Source organism: Giraffa tippelskirchi, chromosome X (assembly GCF_054371585.1).
Source record: "Giraffa tippelskirchi isolate mGirTip1 chromosome X, T2T-mGirTip1v1.2.pri, whole genome shotgun sequence".
Taxonomy (NCBI): Eukaryota; Metazoa; Chordata; class Mammalia; order Artiodactyla; family Giraffidae; genus Giraffa; species Giraffa tippelskirchi.
In genome coordinates this window covers 40,592,710-40,614,642 of record NC_137289.1, presented here as the reverse complement: position 1 = coordinate 40,614,642, position 21,933 = coordinate 40,592,710, and the positions used below count along the sequence as shown (strand labels likewise).

General features: G+C 37.0%; 1 protein-coding gene across 2 annotated transcripts in view; it reads left to right on the top strand.

The window, feature by feature from the left end:
• The window catches only part of LOC145537072 (plastin-3-like), a 45,451-nt gene that overhangs the window by 1,979 nt on the left and 21,539 nt on the right, over positions 1-21,933 (top strand). For both annotated transcript variants that reach the window (XM_081567586.1, XM_081567587.1), the window contains exons 2-5: positions 910-990; positions 11,140-11,303; positions 17,157-17,286; positions 18,018-18,150. In XM_081567586.1, coding sequence (XP_081423712.1) covers positions 918-990; positions 11,140-11,303; positions 17,157-17,286; positions 18,018-18,150 — 500 coding nt within the window. In that variant the 5' untranslated portion in view covers positions 910-917. The remainder of the gene's footprint in view (positions 1-909; positions 991-11,139; positions 11,304-17,156; positions 17,287-18,017; positions 18,151-21,933) is intronic.

The window sequence follows — 21,933 nt, the reverse complement described above, 5'->3', positions numbered from 1 at the left end:
TTTATTTATTGGCCATGCCATGCAGCATACAGGATCTTAGTTCCCCCTCCAGGGATTGAACCAGTGCCCTTTGCAGTGGAAGCACAGAGACCTAACCACTGGACCACCAGGGAAGTCCTAAAAAAGTTATATTTTACATGAATCTTTAGTCACATAATGTTGACTTAGTTTTGGCTCATATAACTAAGAATCTATCATTGCTTGCTACCTTGCCCCTTCTTTACATTCTTTGAATGCAGTGTAAGACTTTGTCCTTGAAAGGACGATTGAGAAGTATTTTTGTCTGAGGAGCTTTTGACCAATGATAATTTCTCATTTGTTTTCTTCATTATGGCTATAGCTAGAAATATGGGAACCTATTCAGATAGTTCTAGTAGTTTGCATTTCTGTCTAAATTATCCCTAAAATGAGAGTTTACAGGATTGCTTATAATATATTCATCACAAATTTTTTGTCTTAAAATTTTTTTTCTTCCAGTTTGATAGATACAGTTGACATACAGCATTTGTAGAAGTTGAAGAGGAACAGCAAAATAATTTATATACATCATGAAAGGATTATCACAATAAATTTAGTAAACATGCATTATCTCATATAGATACAAAATAAAAGAAAAAAATGTTTTTCCTTTTGATGAGAACTCTTAGGATTAGCTCTCTTAACAAATTTCACATTATAATTATCATGTTGTACATTACATCCTTAGTACTTACTTATAACTGGGAGTTTATACCTTTTGACTGCCTTCATCCAATTCCCTATCCTCTGGTAACCCCCTACATCTTGTAACCACCAATCTCATCTCTTTTTCTGTCAGTTTGTTTTTGAAGTATAATTGACCCACAACACTGTTAGTTCTTGTTATCTATGACTGTTTTCAAGTCTTAAACCTTTTTGGTTTCTCTTTAGATCTTTAAATGGATGAGATGGCTACCACTCAGATTTCCAAAGATGAGCTTGATGAACTCAAAGAGGCCTTTGCAAAAGTTGGTGAGTTGTTTTCTTGTAGGGTAACTATGGTAAAGCAATGTTTATTTGGCACTAATCAAAGTTATTTCTCTGAAAAATTATGTGAATGGTTAATCAGGAAACTAGTTAAAATCAATGGAATAAAGTTCTAGAAGCCACACTTTAAACTGTGTCATTGCTAATTATAGCTAGTATCTAATATGGTGAAAGGTTTTTAGTCCAGGGTCCCAGTCTTTACCTGGGGGCTGCTGTGGCTCCTGAAATTTGTAGACATATTTTGTTTTACCATATTTTTCTGAGGAGAGGATTTGAAGCTTTCACTATATTCTCAAAGAGCCAACTGACCCCCCAAAATGTTAAGAACCGTTAGATGATGTTGCGTGTGTGTGCGCGCGCGCGCGCGCGCACATGCGCACGTGTGCGTGAGCATGCTCAGTCATTCAATCGTGTCTGACTCTTTGCAACCCCATGGACTATAGCCCTCCAGGCTCCTCTGCCCATGTAATTTTCCAGGCAAGAATACTGGTGTGGATTGTCATTTCCTACTCCAAGTGATCTTCCTGACCCACCTGGGAAGCCCAGATGATAGTTTACTTTTAATTAACATGGCTTTACTGCCTTTTTCTTGGATGTATTGTGCCTTTGGATGATGCACACTGTTCTACCTTCTTGAATCAGCATATGTATAAGATGGGAAGGATTAGCATACCATTTGGCTTACCTTTAACATCATATAACATGTCTTCAAATTTAGCAGCTATGGAAGCAATTTATAGTATTTACATTCCATTATTTCAGTGCTCAAGTCAGTGAAGATAATGAGAAAACAGGGTAAGACCTGATTATTGATGTGTGTACTCAACAGGTGCTTTCAGAGGGAGAGTATTACTGTTTGGTATCTTCTTGACTAAAGGGTATGAAGTCAAATCATAATGATTTGTTATTTAAACCAGAATCTACTCTTTGACCTGTGTTGGAAACCCCATTAGTGAAAAGTGAGGAAATACACATCTCTTGTTGTTCAGTCACTCGGTCATGTCCGACTCTTTGTGACCCCATGGACTGCATCACGCCAGGCTTCCTTGTCCTTCACTAACTCCTGGAATGTGCTCAAACTCATGTCCATTGAATCGGTGATGCCATCCAACCATCTCATCCTCTGTCACCCCCTTCTCCTCTTGCCTTCAATCTTTCCCAGCATCACGGCCTTTCCAATGAGTCAGCTCTTTGCATCAGGTGGCCAAAGTATTGAAGCTTCAACTTCAGCATCAGTCCTTCCAATGAATAGTCCTAATTTCCTTTAGGACCGACTGGTTTGATCTCCTTGCTATATTCCCATATATTTGTGAGTATGTTCTATGAAGGCATTTGGTAACAACAACATGCCTTGGGAAAGGTAATGACAGCCCCCACCCTGCCCCAACAGCCAGAGTGACTATTCATAATCCCATCAGAATTCTAACTAGGGAAAAATAGTCCTGAGTCTTTAACATGACTACGTATGTGTATGAAAAAAAAGACAGTTAACTTGCCATAGATACCACTTACTGGACTACTCAATGTACTACTCAGTTTAATATTAGATTGATTATGGAAAACAGAAGGTGGTTTCTTGGCTACAAGACTGTTTAAATCACATTATTCTGTAGAAATTGTTTTTTTTTTTAATCATTGTTTCCTTTGAGCTTATTGGAGAAGGAAATGGCAACCCACTCCAGTATTCTTGCCTGGAGAATCCCAGGAATGGGGGAGCCTGGTGGGCTGCCATCTATGGGGTCGCACAGAGTCGGACACGACTGAAGAGACTTGGCAGCAGCAGCAGCCTTTGAACTTTCTGTTTTATTTTTATTCATCTTCAGTGTTGGGGACAGCCTATTTTTGGGGGGGTTATACATTTTATTTTTTGAATTTATTTTTAATTGGAGGATAATTGCTTTTCAGTGTTGTATTGGTTTCCGCCTAATTTGTTTTCTTACTGTTTGAATTTTAGTGTGGGTACCTTATTATTGCTATTACTTACTCTTCCAAGGCCTCACCTCCTCAAATCAATGTTTATTATTGAATAAAGGCTTTGTCCTCATGTGCAGAGTCTTAGAAATATCTGTGTGAAATATTCTTAAAAAATTAAAGTTAATGCAAATATTATTTACCTGATGGCACTGTAATAGTTTTGTCAGTAAAAGAGCTTAAATGCTCTTTTAAAGCTGAATGATATAAAAAGGGTTGACCAATTATCTCCAAGGAGGAAATGGGGCTAAATTAGGCTAATGAGGGATCAATTAGAACTTGGACTGCAAGAAAGGGTCATTGTGGAACTACTGTCTTACTTTAAATCATATATCTTGAAAGGTTTAGGGTAGGCAAAGACCTTCTCAAAGCTGAGAGATTGGACCATGAGTCTTATTGAAGTCCTACCAGGCATATATTCCTGTGATATGGAGACTCTTATCACTCTGTATGCTATAAGCAGGAATTCTGGAGTCCAAAATTTCTACCAGTTCCACATAGTATTCTTTGTATTCCCCCTCAGTATCTAGCTCACTGTTGTACACGTTTAGTTTTCAATACATAAATAATTGAATTCTAAGGAATTATACATAGTCTTTTCATGTACTAGGACTTTGTCTTTATCACAAAGGGTCTTTGTTATGAAGATTTTCATCATGGCAGAATTTACTGCTGAAGGCTTTGGCCATTACAGTGTAACACATAAAATTTGTATTTTCCAGCATATTAAAAGCTGTGTATAGTCTTTCAGAAAAGTGTTTAAAGACCCAGCTGAATCTAGATTTTCCTTTAAAATCTTTGTAGTTTTTAGTTCTTATTTACAGAGCCCTTAGGCAACTATCAAAGGTATTATGGAAATCCCTTTTTTTTCCCTTCATTCAGGAAAACTTGATTTTAAAAACAAGCTCCATAACTTATTTTCCTGACAAGGACAATTCTTTCTTATGGGGAGGTAAGGGCGGACTACTTTATCTCAGTTCAATTGTGACAAAATATGGAAATCATTGTATGATTTTCCCCATCTATTAACAATAATAGCCTTGATTATCTCTTTAGAAATTCAGCAAAATCATAGTGTATGGAGAAAATCTCTGTAATTACCACTAATCATGGGTTTTGTTCAATCAATTAATAGTGCTTTAAAATTCTCTTTACTAGCAATAAAAATCGAGTACTAAGATTTAAAGTTCTCCTTTCATTCACTTTCTGCACCTGCTTAATGTTAAGTTCCAAGCAGTATATTTTCATTTAATTATTTTCATTTTCTCAATATTTGTTTCCAGTATTTCTCGTTGGGATAGCAGAAGCCTTGGCTCTCATTTTTTCTTACATCATGATGTTTCTGTTTTAATTTAAATGCTGCAAGGCTGCATGAATTCATTCTAAAGAAGAATATATAAAGTTTTTCGGAACACTTAGGAAGTAAATATTTTACCAAGTAGAAAATGTCTTTTACATTCTGAAACTTTAATCTTGTTAGGGAAGCTAGAGGTCATTTGAATGATTACTTGTCATAAAGGTAAATTCATATAATGTAGAACTGCTCAGACCGGCTTTAGTCCTGCAAACACTTAATCTGACTTTTTTCTCTCCTAAGCAGTAGCCACTCTGCTTTAAAAAACAAAACAAAACAGGAATTCTACACTTTTGAAATTAAAGAATAATGGGGTTTCATAAGTGACTAGGAATAGTGTGGGTATATTCCTTTGAGGATGCCCACCAAACTAAGCCAAAATTTTTTGGTTATGGTGATTGTAGCTATACCAGATTTTCTCATCTCAGGAAGTTAAGTGATTTCATGTTACTTGATATTCTCTAGTATATAAAAACCACATCCAGATGATGTGACAAAAAGTACAGTGGTTTCATTTAATTTACTTTTAGCATTCAATAAAATGACACCAGTGCATATTTGTTTAATTATGGCTTAAAAAATAAAAACTACAGCCCAACCAAAAAAAATAAAGAAATAGACCAGTGCTCTTTCACTGTGCTGTCTGGTTAATTATCGATGGAATATTGGAAATTAAGGTCTCAAGATAGTCTGAAAGCTGTGTTTTGACTGTGTGGAAGATAGGTGCACAGATTATAGGTGTGTTGGGTAAGAGCAGGAGCATACATGTATGTGAGAATGTGCGTGTGTGTGTATTTTTTAAGTGGGGAAGTGGCAGCAGGTGGGAAGTCATGGCCAATTTTGAGTTGGAAAACAGTTGATAGACAACATTTTTGATTGCCTGGTCTCCAGCCCTCTAATCTTGTCCAGCCTTCAGCTGTACTTGACTTCCACCTTTGGGGATCCACCATTAGGATGAACTCTTCGGTAGCAACCTCTATTCTACTGTTAGCTGGGACTCATTAAACTGCCTCTTATATGTATTTGCTGGAGTGAGCTACCTCAAAAGATATAAGCTGTGAAAGGCAAAATCCGTGTTTATCTAAGCATCTGGAGATGTTTAGCATCTCCCTTTTCTAAAGTTTTAATGCCTGATGAAAGCTCAACTTTATTGCTTAGATCTGAGGATGGAATATAATCCAAATTCTTCTGTGCAAGTTTCTTGGCTGAGTCTTTTAAATTAATATGTTGTGTGCTTTCACAGGCGGTCAGGATCGTGTGTGTGTGTATAAACCCATTATTGCTAGATACATAGATTCCTTTTGTCATTTTTTAATGCAAAAATTTGTGGTGTTTATCAGTTAAACTAAATGGAACTTTTAAACACAGCATTTTGTAAAGGATGTGCATCTGTACTTGATTGGTTTTCTTCTTTAAGTCCTAATGAGCACTGTCCGCAGTGGGTTAGTAAAGAAGTTGCATATGTATTGCAGATGAGGACACACACATATGACCTGTTTATAAAGAAAGACACGAGATTTAGACAGAATCAAGGCTGGATAAAGCAACACACACACACACACAACCTAAGAGTCAAGGGAAACCCAGGTTTTTCTCACTGTCAGATTTATAAGACAAAGTAGCACCCCAAAAGATGCATTTGAAGTGACAGATTACACCACATTCCACCTGGACATGGGCAGTGTAAAACAGCAGCTAAAATCAAAACCACTTGAATTCTGGCTCAGCTTTCTCCAGACAAGTACTGAAAATAGCTTAAATAACAGGATGCAAGGGGAGGGAAAACATTTCCTTTTAAGGATATGCATTCTTGGTGTGATTCAAACTTCTGCAGGAACATGGCTGTATAATGAGTTTATTTACTTTAAGGTTACTTGGGGGGAGGGTTTGGGGAGAGTACTGGCATCTAAAATAATACTTGTTAAGAGCATAATAAGGTTTTGTGTTTTTTTTAAGTGCAGATGTGAATCTACACGTGTCATCATAGACAGACAGACAGACAGAATCTGTTGTTAAAAACATTTAATTCCTTTCTGATGAATTCAGCAGCCAGTATGAAAGACACAGGCCTCTCTGGTACACCCTTGGGAGCATCTTTGTGTGTTTTTTTAAGTATAGCAATTTCTTTAAAAATAGAACACTTGATCCATTTCTTGAAATTTAGCTCTCGACTCTATGCGGGAACTTTGTTCAGTAGTTAGGTGGAGTTTCTTCTCCCCTCCCCTCCCCAGCCTGTCAGTGTCTACCCATGCTGACCATATTTTCTGAACTGAAAAGTTGAGACCCGTGCTTGTAGAAACATTGAAAATTCTCTAAATAATATAGGCTGTATGATAATGTCTACGTTATCGGGTGGTCAAAAATAGGATGCTGGAACAGAAGAGTTTTCGAAATGCAAAACTTGTTCCACCCCCATGCCAATGGGTAGTTAATGAAGAAGGGGCAAATGAGCCAGAAAGGGCCTCCAGAATATTGACAGCTTTAATGCGAAAATAAAGAACTACCATCATGCCAGGAGGTTGTGATTTCCAGTTGTTAAAACTGTTTTGTGTGTGTGTGTTGGCTGGAGATTGGGAATAAAATTAGCCTAAAACTCTTTTAAAGTAATTGCACCCTGTTTTGTCTTTCAAGTACTTTAGCAGCTGGGAGATTTTCTAAAATTAATTTCAAGCTGCCTTTTAAGGCTCCCTCTGCCTTCTTATTGAAATTAAAATTGTTTTCTTCAAAAGGTATGATTTAGAGACAGAAAGCCTTGCAGTAATTTACTAGTACTAACACTAAAATGCCTTTGATCTCAGGAGGTAGTACAAGCTTGCTCTGCTTTTAAAATATGGAGAAACAGTAGGTAAAATTTTACAAATATGTAGAAGAAGATGACGCATGGTCAACTATTCTTTTCCCATATCAGGAAAGATACAGGAGAGAGATTCCAAGTAACTCCAGATTTTTATAAGGATTTTGAAGCCACAGTTTCAAGTAAAAAGCAGACGTTCTGTCTGATTAATTCTGTATCTTTGGTGTCTAGCCCTGTGCCTGCCACAGAGTAAGGACTCGATTTGCTCTAGAGGTTGATTCATGCTATGCAAGTGCACAGTTTTTCTTAATAAAGTCGAAGCAGGTTTCTACATTTAGAATGAGAGAGAGGTCCTGACCTGACAGCCATCATTGGTAGTCTACTTGGATACTCCTTGGTGGGTGTGTTCACTTAGAAAACCAAATTACAGATCTGAAGGCTGCTGGATGGGGACAGAATTAGAACAAAGGGAATGAGATTGAATGCTATTTAAGGGATATTTCTGTTCTCAGGGTTTCCTGACGGAGTGCCATTCAGTCTATCAGTGCTATTTCTTCATTTTTTGCTCATTGTTGTTTGCTTATTTATGTTTTTAAAATGCTCATTAGATTAGAGCATTATTTTCCTGGTTTAATACTTGAGGATCCTAATAAGAACCTACAGTGTATGCTACTCAATATTCTGTAATCACTTACATGGGAATAGAATCTAAAAAAGAGTAGGTATATGTATATATATATATATATATAAAACTGATTCACTTTGCTGTACAGCAGAAACCAACAACATTGTAAATCAAGTATACTCCAATAAAAATTAATTTAAAAATACTTCAGGATCAATGGTTCTACAAAAATAATTTTTTCCCTCTGCTTATTCTATGCAAGGTACTGTGCTACATACTGGGGTTGGAGAAAGATTTAGGAGAATCTTTATCAAGAGATTTTTACAATCTCGTAAGATTGTCAGGTAATGACAAATTCATATTCCTCCAGACCCCCTTTAAAACATTTCTGTCCATTGCTGAAAGCATCTGTTATTACTTCTCTTACTTCAAAATGGTATTTCCACATGTGGTTATTTTATGCTAGTTATATTTTAGGGTGGCTATTTCCTGGCATCTTTTAATCACATCAGTGAGCTTCTAATTAATGCTCAAGAGAGGTTATTTCAGAGAGGGTGCACACAAGTGATAGTTCCCCCATTGCCTGCACCTCTCTTCTACCTAAAGCAAAGAAACTGCCAGACAGACTAGACTCAGTGCCTTTGTCAGTTTCATGTAGCTTTGAATTCATTATAGTTCTCCAGCATAATAAATACAAAAATAAACATCTCTGCCTTCCACTTCTATTATATCACTGAGAATACAAAAAGAACAGCATGCTAGGTCTAAGATGGAGTAAGTAACACAATTAAATTATGTTCTGGTATGTCACTTCAGAAGTCAGAGGAAAGTCAGAGCATGTTTTAAAATATCTTTCTATCAGAAATTGCTAGCGTGGACAGAGTTTCGATAGTCAAAAGGAATATGCCGTCTCCTTCTCTATAGATATAATAAAATGAAGGAATATGGTGGTTGGATACTGAGGTTTAATAATGGTCAGAATGCTCTTACTCTATATTTGTTTTTCATGTGTATGATGGTTTTTTATCTCCAGTTTTTAGAGCTAAAAGGGGATCTTAGAGATCATTTGATCTCTAAGATCAAATGAAGCCCTCCTTTTACAGATGAGAAAACTATGATCTGGAGAGATGACTTGGGAAAATTAAATGTAGTTAGAGCCTGTGTCACATTACTCCCTCTTGTTGTGTATGCTGTGTATCTTTCACTTTGTCACACTCCCTAGAACTGAGTTGTCTTTTCGCTTTTTTAAAAAAATGGGAGAAACAGATTGGTATGTGCATGGGGAAAGGTGTATTTAAACCCAAGAATTTCATTCATCAGAAGTTGCTAAAATCCTACCACAGTGCTATGTGGATTACTTTGTCCTTTTTAGCAACTGCAGATGTCGTTGCTGGATTAATTTCTGCATATAAACACTTACTAATAAAGTGTTTGATGTATGGCCTTTTATACATTCAAAGCAAAAATAGTGAAGATGTGCCCTAAGGGGAATCAAGTACTTTACCTTGAAGGAACTATTAGTGATTTTCAGAAGTGTTGGGTACTTTAGTGATGATGCTTTAAAAGTATGATTATTTTAATTGATAGATTTAAAATATGGTAATCTATGCTTAAGAATATTTGACTCTAGAATCATATACTTCATTAAAACTAAACATAACAATTTCATCAGCTTTCAGTTTATTAGGGAAATGGTTTCATACAGGGGATTTAATATTTTAATAATTGGCCCACACTGGCTAATATCAATTTTGCTTCGATCATACTTAGAAGAAAATCCAGAGTGTGTACCATGGCCTATAAGAGCTTCCATGATCAGTTCCCTGACCTCCTCTCTCATTTTCTCCTTTGCTCACCCTGCTCAAGTCATACTGGATCTTTGCTGTCCCCGAAACATGTCAGGCACACTTCCACATCACAGACTGCATTTGCTCTTTCCTCTACCTAAAATCCACCCCCCACAGATAGCCACATGATTCACTTTCTTACCTCACGTAAGTCTTCATTCAAATATTACCTCATCAAAGTGGCCATCCTTGATGATTCTATCTAAATAGCACTCCCATCATCACCCATATCCCCCTGTCACTATAACCCAGGGTTCTTCAACGTCAGCATTATTGACAAGTTGAGCTGCACAATTCTGTGTTGCCGGATGGGAATGTGAGTGGGAGTCATATGCACTGGAGGATTTTTAGTAGCATTCCTGGCCTTTATGCACTGAATGTTCCATGGAGGGCAAAATAGCCCCTATTCTAACCCCTTACCCTCTTTATTTTTCTTCATAGCACTTATGCTATATGTTACTTGCTTATTAGTTGTCATGAGAAGGTGAGCTTTTGTCTAGCAAGACTGTGTTTCATTGGTTGCAGTATCTCCAATCTTAGGAATGGTATCTGGTGCAATTTTGTTTTATTTTTTGTTTTGGTACAGTTTTTAAGTAATATATCAAATAGATTAACTTCATAGTATATCTTCTTGAATGGTATTGGCATCATCTTGAGCCATTTCTCTATTCAGATTGTTTCCCTCTATTATAATTAAATTTATATATGAAAATCAGTGGAGGAGCTAAGCAATAAAAAGCATTTCTGAACATTTAAGTATATGAAATAGTTGGTGAAAGTCCAACTGTCTTTACTAAAAAATTACACCTCAGGACATTAGCCCTATTTTCCAATAAATTAACTTTTAGCAATTGATCAGTTTTTTTTCCATTTTTAATTGTTTCAGAATAAGCATTATCAGCACTTAGATACACTCTGTTAAAATTATGAAAGCACAAAAATTTTTTAATTATTTGTAGACTTCATTTAAACATTTGCATTACTTATGACTGCATTTATTTTTATGAACTCTGTATTTGTTTTGTATTAACATTTATTTACATTAACTCTTGAAAACATTGGCACTCAAGAAGATAGCATAATTTCAGGTGTTCTATATAATATAATTAGCATTAATCACAAACTGTTATCTTTGACAGAGAGGAGAATATGGATCATAAAACTCCTAGATAGCTACAGTAGGAATTGTTTTATACCATGGCAGTGTTTTATTGGTGTATAATCTATTCTGAAGTCCTGTCAACTTTATGATTTAATGATAATTTTATTAGACAACTATGCTTTCCTAATATTAGGGATGCTATTTTTAAGCTAAGCTACATATACAGTTCAAAATACAAGAAACATGATGTAAGCCATGCCCTTTCAGTTAAAATTTGCATTTCCCTTTCAAACCTCTTTAGGTAGCAAACAATAAGAAAGGATAATATTGTATTTAGCTGAGCTTATGAACTTTAAGCTTTAAGAACTGAGCCTAAAATGAAGAAAAATACTCTATAGGTTAACTTATTTCCTTTTTTGCTTGTTCTCCCTTATCAAAAAGACCTCAACAGCAATGGATTCATTTGTAACTATGAACTTCATGAGCTTTTCAAGGAAGCTAATATGCCATTACCTGGATATAAAGTGAGAGAAATTATTCAAAAACTCATGCTGGATGGTGACAGGAATAAAGATGGGAAGATAAGTTTTGACGAATTTGTTTATGTAAGTATGTGAAAACCTACCATTATTAGAAGTAATGATTGCTTCTTTGTCTTGTGGGGTCTTTTAGTAATAAGTCCTATTAAGTTCCTAAATATATCATAGTAGTACTGTTATAACTAATAAAATTTCTCTCATCTCACCCACTACATTTAGTTCATTCTTTTAGCCATTAGAATATCTTAACAAGAACTGAGAAAAAAACACTGACAGAATCAAAAATATAACACTCTGCTTACTGTGTAAGGTGAACAGTCTCCTTAGGGGGGCATTATTAAAGGACATTGTTCAGGTGTGAAATCACATCCTTGAAGTGCTCTTTCTATAGGTGAACAGCGTAGTCCCGAATGTTAATGATACACCCTGACTCACAGTCTTGGAAGCTTCCTGAGTTCAACTTTCTGATTAAAAACATGTTTGCTAATCTTGTGGTAGTAGTGTTTAACTGTACCATTTTCCCTAGGATGATGATTTTGATAATTAAAAGTTAGAAGCATATCTTTTTAATCCATTGGAAGAGGCAGTTAAAATTCTTGTTTTCTTCTCTAGTATCATCAAATACTCTTCAAGGTTAGGGGCTGATTTCTTAATTCTACCCCCAAGCACCTAGTGTTCTATACTCGGTGCTTAGCGAGTGTGTGCGTGGTACTCATTATTGAAATTTAATGCTTTTAGCTGCTAGCTAGTGGGGTCAAGATTTTTCTGGACATAGGACATTTCCCATCCATATTCACTGACAAAGTATTTGAGATAGATATTAAAGAATAGCTGTTTCCTCAATTAAGAACACTTTTAAGAGTTCATCATTTTTATTATTCATTTAAGACTGAGTTTGACTAGATCTTATTTGGCATTCCTTATGTGTATTACAGATAGTAATTAGTGCCTAATATTATCACAAACTTCCTAGCACTCCTATCTTTTCTAGGGTTCGTTTTTGCCCCAAGACACCTGAAATGATAACATATACTCCCATCAGTAACCACAGCTCAATACAGCAAGTGAAATTCTGATATATTTTCTCCTATTAGAATTAGCCCCTTTAGAACACCTGGAAAGTTCCAGAAGCAAATTGACTAAGTAATGATGTCTGCTGTTCTGATAGCATTTGTCTGGGGGCAGAGCAGGGAGGAAGGGAGCATTACTGTTTTAAAATGCACAATGGTCAGAATTATAATGCTATTATAGTTCTTGCCATCTTCTTTTGCAATACTGACTTCCTCCCCACCATTTTTTGTCTCCAGTTATTGCCAAAGCCTTTTGTTTTAAATCCTGTGTTCAATAGTAAGTTGCAGTTGACTTGCAATGTGAGCACTTGCATGTCCTCTGATGTATAACTTGGTCCTCTTGTAACTGCATGTTTAATTGTGAATTTAAAGCAGCTTAGAGTGGTGGTGAACTACGATTGCTTACTTTTGATATAGTTTGCTGCTCAGAATTTTTTAATCAACTAGAAAGAACAGACTTAAATAATCAAGATGTGCAGTGTGCCAGTATTTTTAAGGAGACGGTTATGAAACTGTCTTTGAGAAAAATCATCTTAGGGAAATATTTAATTTTGTACATTTTGAAATGTTGCTGATTCCACACAGCTGTTTGTGGCTGTGAATAACCTAGTATTTTCTTAAAAAGTGAATAATAGGCATCATAATTTTGGCATCACCCAGGACTTTTTTAAAAATAAAATACTAATGAGAACCTTGTTGGTTAAAATATATATATTTTAGAATTGGAAGAAATCAATATGTTTATACTCCTTCATTTCTCAAATTAAAAGAAAAAAAGCCTGGGTTTCTCAAAAAGGAAGTGACTTGCCTAACATTACACAGGGAACTAGTGGCTTTGTCAGTTACCCCTCTTTGTTCAAAAAATTGGAAAGGATGACAGTAAAATAACTCACCTGAAGTTTCAGAATGATACCACCATGACTGTACTGAAAGAAAGATGGGTGTGTGATTAACCAAGCGGACATCTGTCCACTCCCATCTGCCTTGTCATCAATGAAACCTCTTACAAATCATTAGACAAAATATGGTAGATCCTAGTTATCTGAGAAAAAGGAAGTGTTGCAGGAAGGGGGACCCCTTCCAGGGCCCAAAACTGGGCTCTTGTCTAACACTCGGAAATGAATTGTCTGAGGAGACACGTGCTGACAAAGCAAGAGATTTTATTGGGAAAGGGAACCCAGGTGAAGAGCAGTAGGGTAAGGGAACCCAGGAGGACAGCTCTGCCACTGGCTCAAAGTCTCAGGTTTTATGGTGATGGGATTAGTTTCCGGGTTGTTTTTAGCCAGTCATTCTGACTCAGAGTCCTTCCTGGTGGTGCATGCCTTGTTCAGCCAAGATGGATGCCAGAGAGGAGGATTCTGGGAAGGTGGTCAGACATGTGGTGTCTCCCTTTTGACCTTTTCTGAACTCTTCTGGTTGCTGGTGGCTTATTAGTTCCCTGTTCCTTACCAGGATCTCCTGTTGTAAAACAACTCATGCAAATGGTTATTATGGTGCCTGGCCAGGATGGGCCGTTTCAGTCAGTGTGCTTCCCCTAACAGAAGCACGTTATTCCTGTCAGGGATTAACATAAGGAAATAGAAATAAACATGTTCTTGCATGTTAGATTTTTGGTTTTTATTTAAATTGCTGCTTAAAAGGTATTAATTGCAAACCAGGCTACCAAGAAAATGTCTGTATGAATTTTGGAGAAGAATATATATATATATATATATGGCAGAAAAGAGTCCCTAAATTATATCTAAACTTCACACATTAAAATTAAATATATATTAACTGATCTTGTTTCTCTTGAGTATTTCAAAACTAAGTTACTAGATTTTTATACTTCTTAGATTGTAGTAAGGTATTTTCCTGCATCTATAAAAAGACCGGTATATCATAGAGATAAGTAACTTCATATAAGCAAAGTGCTTAAAATTGTACCTGGTATATAGCAAAAACTATAGAAGTGTTAGTTGTTGGTAGTTATTTCTATTTATTAAATGGGCAGTGTTCTCTTCCTATTATTACTAAGTTTAGGCCTACAACAGATTCCCAAAAAGTAAAAACTCAAACCTACTATATTGGAAACAAACCTCAAACGCTGGAAGCCAGTCATTTTTTTGCAATTCTTTCTGAAATCTTTGCTTCTTAAACTCCTATGTCTCTGCATTGCTTTGGTTTGGCCACTAGTGTTGATCTAGGAAGGTGATGACACTTTTAAAAGGGATACAGGACATATATGTTCCATAAAAGAGACTGGAAAAATGTATAGAACCAGAGAGAGCAGTGTACACCAGGACTTTGTTCATACATGATAAAGCAAGTCCCTCCTCCTGGAGGGAAAACAGCATGAAACAGTGAGCTCGTTAGTATCACAACAGGCAGCTTTGAAAAGATTCATTGACAACTCTCCAGCACAGTAGTTGGCCTGGTGTTTTCTCTGATTTCAGAGATTCTTGTTAAGCCAAGGCTTATACTCAAACTGCCTTATCATCCACTGGAGAGATTTCTTTACTAGAAAAGAAAGTGTTCATTCTCACGTGGTGAATCCGCTGAACAAATACATAAATCTTCAGTCATCTCCTATCTTTTAACATTTGTTTAAAATCTAAAGAACAGAGGAAAATACTATGAAACTGCAAATTTGCACTCGGCTGGAAGAATTTATTTAAAGATATTTAGAAAAGCAAGGTCATGTAAATTTTGTAAGACAATTGAAAATGTAACTAATTTAATTGCATCTTTGCATTCAACATGTCATTCCCAAGCATCAAGGGTTTAAGTAGAGCTATGTAAGTAATAGAATATTGTAAAGCAGAGATTCTTTTTTTAAATGATTATTATTTATATTACTCCTCTTTTGCATGATGTACACAAATTTGGATTTTTTCAGCTGAAATTGTGATCACGGAAGCAACCTAATTTTAGAAGGTAATGATACTTAAGACAGAAATAATTGTAATAAGCAAAATAAGTTTTCATATGTCATTCTGAGGCGGTAACTCCAAAGCAGTCACATTGGGAGCTTTTTTGTCATTCCAGTGATTTATAGTATCTCAGTCTTGAGGAAAAGACTTAGATTTTGGATTTTAATTTACTAGACACTGTTCTACTAAATGAAGTAGAGTTCAGAATGAGGTGGGATAGTGAAGATTGCTTTTTCACTGAGCTGATGGATAGTTACCAAAGAGGGACCTGTTTGAACAAAATGTATCACAATGAAAACTGCTACATTCCCAAGCCACCATTTGTTGTATAACCTTGGCTTGGATGTTAAAGTGAAATAAATGAAATTCCAGTTGGTTGGAATCAGAGTGTGAGTAAAAATGATTTTAATAATTTGAAAATTACCCAGAGTGCATGAGTCAGATCCACACTATTGATACTTAATAGGAGTCAGTATAATGGCCAGAGAGGAGGAAGAGTGATTTCATTGGTAGTCAGTATGTGTGTGTCTATATATTATACATAAATAGATGGAGGTGCGCGCGCGGGCACACACACACACACACACACACACACACACCCATTCTAAAAGTTCACCTCTGAAATTACAGACATAGCACAAAATCGCAGCTATGCAAAGTGAATAAGCTTGATTTTGTAAAACTTCATGCTTACCATTTTCCTAAATAAAATTGGGTTTATAAGTCCAAGGAAGGCCAGGATTTAAGGATGGTAACAGGAAAAGATAACTTTGTGACAGAGTTGCAGCAACTTTCCTACTGGTTACAAAAGTCACTCTCTCTCCATCAATTAATTACAAAAAGGTGTTCTCCTGGAAAGACTAAATGTGAAAAGACACTCGTGTTTCTGCCTGCCACAGTCTTGCACAAGACCCCACGCCTGCTTAGGGGAGCGTGGGCTGCATTTCAGCTTCTGCTCATGCCTGCTCTCACAGACACAGCCTGAACTGCTAGATATCACCACTCTGTTCTGTGACCTTCACATATAGGCTACCCCTCCTGAGGTGTGTGTACAAGTATGTACATGTCAATAATGCTAAAGGCCTTTGGGTTATCTTCTATTTGCTCAGTGACTTTTCCATTAGGGCTCTAAGTTTCCTTCAATAAGCCTGTTGTGTTCCAAACACCTTTTAAATGAGTTTTTATGAAAATACTACATCTTGCTCTTGTTTTTCTGGTGGTGGCTAATTTAGCCATGCACATTGATAGCTCAGGAACACATTGGAGGTTAGGTAAGTTCCAGTATTTCAGACTTAACATAGGCAGAACTTTGGAATGTCCAGTCATTCAGTCAATTGGTTCGAGTAGGGTGTGAAATTTGCTTTGTCCCATCCTGCTTTTGTGCCTTATTGTGAAAAGAAAATCACCAAAAAGCCTCTTTTCTGGGTGTATTCATCTTCTGCTGCCAACTAAGCATATTTCCCCCCTTATTATTCTGTTCTAGCTGTTACCAAGCTACCCCAGGATAAGAAATAGTTTTTTTGGTTGAGCTATAAAATTTCCATATTTCTTTGCACTGTGTATTGTGCTTAAAGAAGGGGGAAATCCTTCAGTCTTTTCTTTGCAGGAAAAGAACAGAGTCTTCCTTGTTCTAGAAAATTAACAGTTTTACCTATGCCTTTGAACTACACTAGTGTTTGGCTTAAAGCAGATTTCAATGCATGTGGCATTTGATGTTTTTGACAAGTGTGTACAGTTGATTTCTGGTGCTTCATTTTTGGTAGCAGTATTGAAGTACTTGTTTAGCATTTTAAAAACTCAAAGCTTAGTTTGCCTTATCTTTTAACACTCATCACCTGTGGGGAGAATGTAGGTTACCAGCATATAAAAGAAGATCAATATTCTTATAGTTGTGCCAGATTGAAAATTGTGAATCTGCAACATGTTTTCATTAATAGATTTTCCAAGAGGTAAAAAGCAGTGATATAGCCAAAACCTTCCACAAAGCCATCAACAGGAAAGAAGGGATTTGTGCTCTTGGAGGAACTTCAGAGCTGTCCAGTGAAGGAACGCAGCATTCTTACTCAGGTAATGGTTAACACAGTGAACAACATATGGTGCCTGCTGTAATATCAAGGAGAAGCTCTAGAAAAACCCTGCCTCCTAGGTAAGAATACAGTTGAAGTTGTTGTGATCTGTAGTTGGACTGGGGCTAATACTTGCCATAAGAGCATTACAGGTATTTATTATATAACTTTGTTAGCTTGTAAGAGCCATGATACAATATGTGCACAATATTGATATGATGCAACACATGATACAATAATAGGCTTTATTATAGCAGTGTGTGCTAAGTCGCTTCAGTTGTGTCTGACTCTTTTGCGACCCTATAGACTGTAGCTCCCCTGTCCATGGGATTCTCTAGGCAACAATACTGGAGTGGGTTGCCATGCCCTCCTCCAGGGGATCTTCCTGACCCAGGGATGGAACCCACATCTCTTTTGTCTCCTGCATCAGTAGGTAGGTTCTTTACCCCTAGCACCATCTGTGGTAATATAAATAGAATTTTTAAAGAATTTTGTAACTAACTTCTAAGAATTTTGTAATTTCTGTAAATATCAGTTGACCTTGCTCTATTTCTTTGTTAATTTTATAGCTCCTAAGAACTATTGTGTTGCATTCAATTGTTTGGGTTTCCAAAGAGGATAACACAGGCTTATGACACACTGACTGCAGTGCTCATGAACAGCTATTTCAGGCTTTAAAGTCAAATATTTAACCTAGAGAATAAACTAATGTCTTATTCCACATAATTTTAGAGGAAGAAAAATATGCTTTTGTTAACTGGATAAACAAAGCTTTGGAAAATGATCCAGATTGCCGACACGTCATACCAATGAACCCAAATACTGATGACCTGTTCAAAGCTGTTGGTGATGGAATTGTGCTTTGGTAAGATTTCCAAGAATAGTCTTCCATGTAATTGATACAGTCGTTTCTGGATGCCTGACAGATTCTTCTTGGGGAAAAACTAGAATTGAAAATTGTCTAGGTTCTGTCCATTTCATCTTTATGTCTGTCTGTGAAAGTGCCACCAAAGGTGAATCTAAACCTCAGTCATTTATACTGGACACCTCTTCCTAGAGGAGCTTTCAGCTTCCAGTTTCTTCTCATCACTGAGCAAGCTAAGCATTTCAACTTCGTTAATCCTTTTATGTCAGCATCTCTTTATTCTCAAGTACCATAAATTCCAAAAGAGAAAAACAGGCCACTTGTCACTTTTCAATCTCCAATTACTTATTTCTGAAACATATGTTTGTCACTGCTGCTGCCCTAGACCCAACAGTGTCTCAGCCAGAAAGGTGAAAGATTATCAACAGCTGTCAATAGATTTACCTCTTTTTTGAGGTAGTGGAACACAGTGGTTAACAGCATGCTCTACAATCAGTTTGCCTGGTTCCTTTTCAGGCTCTGCCTCTCAGTAGCTGCGCAACTGTAATCAAGACACTGACCCCTTTGAACTCTCCTACACTATTGGTGGGAATGTAAATTGGTGCAGCCACTATAGGAAAAAGTATGGAGGTTCCTTAAAAAACTAAAAATAGAGTAACCATATGATCCGGCAATCCCACTCTTGGGCATATGTCTGGAGAAAACTAAAAGTAAAACAGATACATGCACCCCAGTGTTCATAGCAGCACTGTTTTACAATAGCCAAGATACAGAAATCACCTAAATGTCAGTCGACAGGGGGTGGATAAAAAAGATGAATGGAATACTACTCAGCCATGAAAAGAATGAAATTACGCCATTTGCAGCAACATGAATGGACCTAGAGATTATCATACTAAGTGAAGTCAAAGAAAGTCAAGTACTACATGATATCACTTACATGTGAAATCTGAAAAAAATGAACTTATTTATAAAACTAACAGACTCAAGGATATAGAAAACAAGCTTATGGTTACCTAAGGGGAAAGGGGGGATGGTAAATTAGGAGTTTTGCATTAGCAGACACACACTATATATAAAGTACACTATATATAAAATAAGGTCCTACTGTATATCATAAGGAACCATATTTAATATCCTGTAATAAACCGTGTGTGTGTGTGTTCATTTGCATCTGACTCTGTGACCCCATGGACTGTAGCCTACCAGGTTCCTCTGTCCATGAAATTCTCCAGGCAAGAATACTGGAGTGGGTTGCCATTTCCTTCTCTAGTAACAAACCATAGTTCAGTTCAGTTCAGTTCATTTGCTCAGTCGGGTCTGACTCTTTGTGACCCCATGAATCGCAGCACGCCAGGCCTCCCTGTCCATCACCAACTCCCGGAGTCTACCCAAACCCATGTCCATTGAGTCAGTGATGCCATCCAGCCATCTCATCCTCTGTCGTCCCCTTCTCCTCCTGCCCCCAATCCTTCCCAGCATCAGGGTCATTTCCAATGAGTCAACTCTTCACATGAGGTGGCCAAAGTATTGAAGTTTCAGCTTCAACATCAGTACTTCCAATGAACACCCAGGACTGATCTCCTTTAGGATTGACTGGTTGGATATCCTTGCAGTCCAAGGGACTCTCAAGAGTCTTCTCCAACACCACAGTTCAAAAGCATCAATTCTTCGGCGCTCAGCTTTCTTTACAGTCCAACTCTCACATCCATACATGACCACTGGAAAAAACCATAGCCTTGACTAGACGGACTTTTGTTGGCAAAGTAATGTCTCTGCTTTTCAATATGCTATCTAGGTTGGTCATAACCTTCCTTCCAAGGAATAAGCATCTTTTAATTTCATGGCTGCAATCACCTTCAGCAGTGATTTTGGAGCCCCCAAAAATAAAGTCTGACACTATTTCCACTGTTTCCCCATCTATTTCCCATGAGGTGATACAACCAGATGCCATGATCTCAGTTTTCTGAATGTTGAGCTTTAAGCCAACTTTTTCACTCTCCTCTTTCACTTTCATCAAGAGGCTCTTTAGTTCTTTGCTTTCTGCCATAAGGGTGGTGTCATCTACATATATCTGAGGTTATTGATATTTCTCTCAGCAATCTTGATTCCAGCTTATGTTTCTTCCAGCCCAGCGTTTCTCAAGATGTACTCTGCATATTAGTTAAATAAGAAGGGTGACAATATACAGCCTTGACATACTCCTTTTCCTATTTGGAACCAGTCTGTTGTTCCATGTCCAGTTCTAACTGTTGCTTCCTGACCTGCATACAGGATTCTCAAGAGACAGGTCAGATGGTCTGGTATTCCCATCTCTTTCAGAATTTTCCACAGTTTATTGTGATCCACACAAAGGCTTTGGCATAGTCAATAAAGCAGAAATAGACGTTCTTCTGGAACTCTCTTGCTTTTTCGATGATCCAGCAGATGTTGGCAATTTGATCTCTGGTTCCTCTGCCTTTTCGAAAACCAGCTCAAATATCTGGAAGTTCACGGTTCACGTATTGCTGAAGCCTGGCTTGGAGAATTTTGAGCATTACTTTACTGGTGTGTGAGATGAGTGCAATTGTGCGGTAGTTGGAGCATTCTTTGGCATTGCCTTTCTTTGGGATTGAAATGAAAACTGACCTTTTCCATAGTAGGGAAGAAGTATTAAAAAAAAAAGGTACTTGACTGCTTTGCATTTCAGGATCCATCCATTATGATCCCCATATTATTGTGCTTGCTCAGAAATTTGTTGTGAGCATTGAGTAAGTACATATTGGAACACTTAGAACAGTACAGTGGGTATATTTCTGATGACAGTGTACAATATATAAAATTTGTTTTTTTCCAATACGGTCATTTTGGTTATTTAAAAAGATGATTTCTAAAAATGTGAGATACCCTTTTACTTGCCACTTATAGGCTGTAAAGAAATAATTTCCCATATATTTTAATAGAGAGACTCATATGATACTATTTATTTAATATTTAAATTTTGCATGGAAATAAGCACGGTTTTCTCTATGCAAAATAACTTGTTTTAGGACAGTAGTATAAACATCTAAAATGTTAGAGTCTAACTCCAAATTTTACCAAATGAGGTTGTTCTAAGTCAGATCCTGCCCTAATTAATACAACTTTTCTTTCTATCGATATTATCACTGTATTTTCAGCACCAAATATGGTACCTGGTGCATCATCTGCTACTGCTACTGCTAAGTCGCGTCAGTCGTGTCCGACTCTGTGCGACCTCATAGACGGCAGCCCACCAGGCTCCCCTGTCCCTGGGATTCTCCAGGCAAGAGTACTGGAGTGGGTTGCCATTTCCTTCTCCAGGGCATGAAAGTGAAAAGTGAAAGTGGAGTCGCTCAGTCGTGTCCGACTCAGTGACCCCATGGACTGCAGCCCGCCAGGCTCCTCCATCCATGGGATTTTCCAGGCAAGAGTACTGGAGTGGGGTGCCATTGCCTTCTCCAGGTGCATCATCTAGGTACTCAATAAATATTTGGTGAATGAAAGAATCTCATGCTCAACTAATTTTCAGTCTTTGTAGATGAAATCATTTTAATTATACATTATATAATCTAACAGAGAGATTCAGTTCCAATGTGGGATATTATCTGTTTTTAACACTTACTCAACAAAGTTTTTAATATCCAAGTAATTCATTCTTCTAAAAGAATGTGAGAAGTACAAAACATTAAATAAGAAAATATGCCCCAATCCCCAACTCAGAAATATTCAACTACTATAAGCACTTTGGTCTTTCCTTTATTTGCATTTTTATATGTATGGTTT